The sequence below is a fragment of the Hevea brasiliensis genome, chromosome 13, assembly GCF_030052815.1.
Source record: "Hevea brasiliensis isolate MT/VB/25A 57/8 chromosome 13, ASM3005281v1, whole genome shotgun sequence".
Taxonomy (NCBI): domain Eukaryota; kingdom Viridiplantae; phylum Streptophyta; class Magnoliopsida; order Malpighiales; family Euphorbiaceae; genus Hevea; species Hevea brasiliensis.
This window is the reverse complement of record NC_079505.1, coordinates 45,244,130-45,249,700: the sequence shown is the minus strand read 5'-3', so window position 1 is coordinate 45,249,700 and position 5,571 is coordinate 45,244,130. Positions and strand designations below refer to the sequence as shown.

Below are 5,571 nucleotides of genomic sequence, written 5' to 3'. Positions count from 1 at the left end.
ACCACTAGGCAAAAATCAAATGAAACCTTTTCAGAGTATCTATTGAGATGGAGGAAAAAGGCCATGAAGATGACCAACAGGCCTGCTGAAAAGGATCAAGTGCGATTGGTAGTGAAAAGTCTGTAGCCTAGTTATTATGAGAAACTTTGTTATTATCCCTTGGCTACCTTTGAACAGCTATATGATGCTGGGGTATTAGTGGAGGATGTATTGAACAATGAAAGGAAGAGTTATCAGCCCAAGAGGGGAGGATACCAGTCAGCTGGAAACATTACTGGGGAAAACAAAGTCATTGAGGTTCAAACCGTGTCCTGCACCGCTAGAAAGTTCTCTCAATTCAACCAACCTCTATCTAAAGTCTTTGAGCAACTCAAAGCTCGGGGCCTCCTCCAACCCTTGGCACTTAGACCACTACCAAACCCACTGCCACCCAATTATAGTGCTAACCTATACTGCCAATTCCATCAAACTCATGGCCATGACATTGATAGATGTTTTCAGCTAAAACACGAAGTTCAGGACCTGATTGATGCTAAGAAAATAGCTGACCCAGAAAATCGACCCAACACACGCACCAACCCAATGTTCCACCTCCACCAGGACTTTACATGATTTCCACCACCTCAATTGACCCTGACCAAATTCTCAACCTTATCCAACCTATCCAAAAGCTTGATGAACCTCAATCTGTAATGACAAATGATATTTGGGATAGTTCCAGTGATGAGGAAGGTTTGTTAGATGTTTGGGCTGACTCTGACAGAAAGGAAAAGAGTAGGGTGAGCCACATGACTAAGAGTGGTAGATATTATCCTGATCCACCGATGGAAAAGGACAACGTGAGAGGGAAAGCCAAGGTGTTGGCTGAAGAGGACACAGATAAAGAGGATGATCAGTTCCTTAGGCAATTGAAAAGGACTCAGGCTAGCGTAACGGTCTGGGAATTGCTATTGGCATCAGAAAACACATAACCGCACTGACCAAGGCCGTGAGTGTACTCAAGGTCTCCACGGAGATAACTCCAGAAGAGATTGCCAAAGTTGTGCTTATAAAAGATGGGGGTCATATTACTTTCTCTGATCATGATATCCCAGCTGAGGAGAGAAACCATAGCAGGGCTCTGTTTGTGATTGTCGAGGTTGAAGGGTGGAAAGTGCCTTGTGTGATGATAGATGATCGGTCAGCCATCAACGTATGCCCTCTGAAGATTTTGCCAAAATTAGGAATTTCTATGTCTGAACTAACTGGTTCTGATCTGGTTATCAGGGCCTATGATGATTTAAAGAGAAACGTGATAGGGGTATTCAAGACTATGGTTAAGGTGGGGCCTATAGAAACTGAAGTTGAGTTCACTGTGCTAGACATCCCCATGACATTCTCCTTATTGTTGGGTAGAATTGGTTCCATCCCTTAGGTGGAGTCCCCTCTACACTCCACCAAAAGATCAACATCCCACACCAAGATGGTATAATCACCGTCAATGCTGAAAGAGATGGGGAAGTAGCTATGCTGCAAGTGGATGGTTCAGTACCACTATTGTCTGGTTTCCAAGTTGCTGGGATCTATGGAGACTGGATGGACCCTAGGGTGGCCACTATGATAAAAGAGATGATGTTTTTTCTTGGCATGGGTCTGCGAAAACGAGCTAATGGCTTAGTGACTTTTCCAGAAATAAAAAGGCAGACCACTAGATATGGGTTGGGCTATTAGCCAACTGAAGATGAAGAGGGACTCAAGCCCACCAAGTTTATCAGGGAGGGCGCAATTGCATGGACTGATGACCAGGAGCTGCCGCATGTTGAGGAATTAGAACAAGAGGTCAGTGCCATCAAGTTAAGGTCTGCATGGAAGCCAAGCACTTGGACCTACACCCCTAAGTTTGAGTCTGTCTTTTGTAATGCTCATAGTAGTGATACTGATATTGTTATTTCTGATGTACTTGATGACGATTTTGAGGCAAAAATAAATAATATGACTAGTTCTTTTGCTTACTTGTTTGATGTTCATCCTAATGGCTACACGCATGGCATTCATAATCATTTAGAATCTGTTTCTGTTAATGCATTAAAATCAATCTCTATTAATTTGGGTACACCAGATGATCCTAAAGACATTAAGTTAGCTGAAGATTTAACCCAAAAAGAAAGAGATAAATTTGCAGCCTTATTAATAAAGTACCAAGAAGCATTTGCCTGGTCTTATAAAGATATGCCGAGAATTGATCGAGACATAGTACAACACAAGATCCCCACAGACCCTAACATGAGGCCAGTAAAACAAAAGAAGCGTCGGCTTAGGCCAGATGGGAAGAAAAGATAGCTCAAGAGGTGAAAAAGCTCATTGAGGCTGATTTCATTGAAGTAATTGAGTATCCGAGTGGTTAGCCAACATTGTGCCAGCCCCCAAGAAGGATGGGCGAGTTTGGATGTGTGTAGATTATAGGGACCTGAATAAGGCTACTCTTAAGGATGATTTCCCATTGCCTCATATCGATGTGCTTGTTGACAGTGCTGCTTGCATGGCCATGTACTCTTTCATGGATGGTTTTTCGGGATATAATCAGATCCTCATGGATTTGATAGATAAAGCAAAGACAGCTTTTATCACTGAATGGGGGACTTATTGTTATAAGGTCATGCCTTTTGGGCTAAAAAATGCTGGTGCGACTTATCAGAGAATGGCTACTATGTTGTTTCATGACATTATGCACAAAAAAGTTGAAGTATATGTGGATGACATGGTAGTAAAATCCCCAACTAGGGAGAGACATTTTGAGGCATTAGAGAAGTTCTTTCAGAGGGTCATCAAGTATAAATTGAGACTGAACCCTAACAAGTGTGTGTTTGGGGTCACTTCAGGCAAACTGTTAGGGCATATGATCAGAAGGAAAGGGATTGAGGTTGTAACACCCTAGGCAAATCCCACATCGGCAAAACACGGGAGTGATGCTGGGTTTATAAGTTAGTGGTTCGTAACTCCTAGTGACGCGTTTTAAAACCGTGAGGGTTACGGCCCAGAGCAGACAATATCACTAGTGGGCCGGGCCGTTACATTTGTGGTATCAGAGCCGTCCGTGTGCAACCTTGACCGATGGTGGGGCAAACCTCAGCGAGGACGCTGAGTCCCATAAGGGGGGTGGATTGTAACACCCTAGGCAAATCCCACATCGGTAAAACACGGGAGAGACGCTGGGTTTATAAGTTGGTGGTTCATAACCCCTATTGACGCGTTTTAAAACCGTGAGGGTTTCGACCCAGAGCGGACAATATCACTAGTGGGCCGGGCCATTACATTTGTGGTATCAGAGCCGCTTCGCTTGCAACCCATTAGTGATATTGTCCGCTCTGGGCCGTAACCCTCACGTTTTTAAAATGCGTCACTAGGAGTTACGAACCACTAACTTATAAACCCAGCATCTCTCCCGTGTTTTGCCAATGTGGGATTTGCCTAGGGTGTTACAATCCACCCCCCTTGTGGGACTCAACGTCCTCGCTGAGGTTTGCCCACCATCGTTCAAGGTTGCACGCGAAGCGGCTCTGATACCACAAATGTAACGGCCCGGCCCACTAGTGATATTGTCCGCTCTGGGTCGAAGCCCTCTCGGTTTTAAAACTCGTCAATAGGGGTTATGAACCACCAACTTAGAAACCCAGCGTCTCTCCCGTGTTTTGCCGATGTGGGATTTGCCTAGGGTGTTACAGAGGTTGACCCAGATAAGGTGTAGGCAATCCAGGAGATGCCAGCCCTGAGAACAGAAAAAGAGATTAGAGGTTTTTTAGGAAAATTACAGTACATCAGTAGGTTCATAGCTAGGCTCACAACTACTTGTGAACCAATTTTTAAGCTACTAAGAAAGAATCAGCCAGTGGTGTGGAATGAGCAAAGTTAAGAGGCATTTGAAAAGATAAAGTAGTACCTGAGCAATCCACCAATTTTGTCACCACCCATCCCTAGCATCGCTCTAATCCTCTACCTATCAGTGGAAAACATGGCCCTGGGGGCAATGTTGGCACAAGAAGTAGAAAATCTGGAGAGAGCCATCTATTACATCAGTAAGAAACTCCTTGCTTATGAGGAGAATTATTCACTAATAGAAAGAACCTGTCTGGCTGTAGTATGGGCAACTAAGAAGTTAAGGCACTACTTTCAGACCCATCGAGTTATTGTAGTATCCTGGATGGATCCTTTAAAGTACCTATTTGAAGTACCGACGCTAGTTGGAAAATTGGCCAAATGGTTGGTCCTCCTGTCTGAATTTGATATTGTGTATGAGACTCGAAAAACCATCAAAGGGCGTGTAGTGGCCGAATTTCTTTCTGAAAACCCAGTTAATGAAGAGGAAGAAGTCGAAACAGCCTTTCTGGATGAGAGTCTCAAGCTAGTAGAGGTCCAGCCATGGAAAATGTACTTTGATGGGGCCATGAATAAGAGCGGAGCTGGTATAAGGGTAGTTTTGGAAGCACCGAATGGAGAACAATTGTTAATGTCAAAAAGGCTATGTTTCCCAACCACTAATAATATTTTAGGATATGAGGCTTGCATTTGTGGCCTGAGGCATTAATAGCTGTTGGGGCTAAAAAAGTGGAGGTGTTCGGAGATTCAATGCTAGTGGTTTCCCATGTTAAAGGTGAATGGGAATTGAAAGAAGAAAAGTTAGCCATACCTGGAGTATGCTAAGAAACTATTATTTAGCTTTGAGGAAGTGACAATGAAGCACATGCCTAGAGCTCAGAACCAGATGGTTGATGCTCTAGCCACGCTGGCATTCTTATGGGAGAAGGGTGATCAGAAGCTGACCCCATCCAATTATCCTGATGAGGAGCAGAATCCCATGCTATGAAGGGTTAATAATAGCACATTTAGATTTAGAAGATAAGATGAAATGGTATGAGGACATAAGAAGATATTTAGAGGTAAGAGAATACCCACAGTCAGCCAATGGTAGGGATAGAGCTACAATTCATAGATTAGCCACTCAGTTCACTTTGGCTGGGGGGCAACTCTACAAAAGGTTCTTCGAAGGAATATTGCTCTTGCGTGTGATAAAAAAGCAGTCTGAGCAGATAATGGAGGAAGTACATGCAGGAGTGTGTGGTCCTCACATGAACGGAAGGGTATTAGCGGGCAAAATTTTAAGATTGGGCTATTACTGGTCTACCATGGATACTGACTGCGCTAAATTTGAGAAAAGATGCCATGAGTGCCAAATCCATGGGAATTTGAATCACCTACTGTCCAGTGAACTCTACAGTATGACTTCACCGTGGCCATTCTCAATATGGGGCATAGACATTATTGGGAAGATTTCTCCCACGGCTTCTAATGGCTATAGATTTATCATTGTGGCAATTGACTATTTCACCAAGTAGGTTGAAGCTGTATCTTATAAAGTAGTAGGGGCCAAGCAGATAAGTAAGTTTGTGCGAAAGAACTTGATTTGCAGGTTTGGGGTACCCCATGAGATAGTATCAAATAACGATAGCCAGTTCAAAGGTGATTTCTTAGAATTAATTACTGAATTCAAGATTAAGCATCACAAGTCCTCACCATACAGGCCACAGACTAATGGAG

The 5,571-nt window shown here is 43.5% G+C and overlaps 1 protein-coding gene across 1 annotated transcript; it reads left to right on the top strand.

Annotated features, from left to right (window-relative positions):
* Positions 1 to 3,988: 3,988 nt before the first annotated feature.
* On the top strand, positions 3,989 to 4,840 carry LOC110635280 (uncharacterized). Its single transcript, XM_021784564.2, has 2 exons — positions 3,989 to 4,554; positions 4,693 to 4,840. Exons 1-2 carry the CDS (start codon positions 3,989 to 3,991, stop codon positions 4,838 to 4,840), a joined length of 714 nt encoding a protein of 237 aa, XP_021640256.2.
* The last annotated feature ends 731 nt before the right edge of the window (positions 4,841 to 5,571 follow it).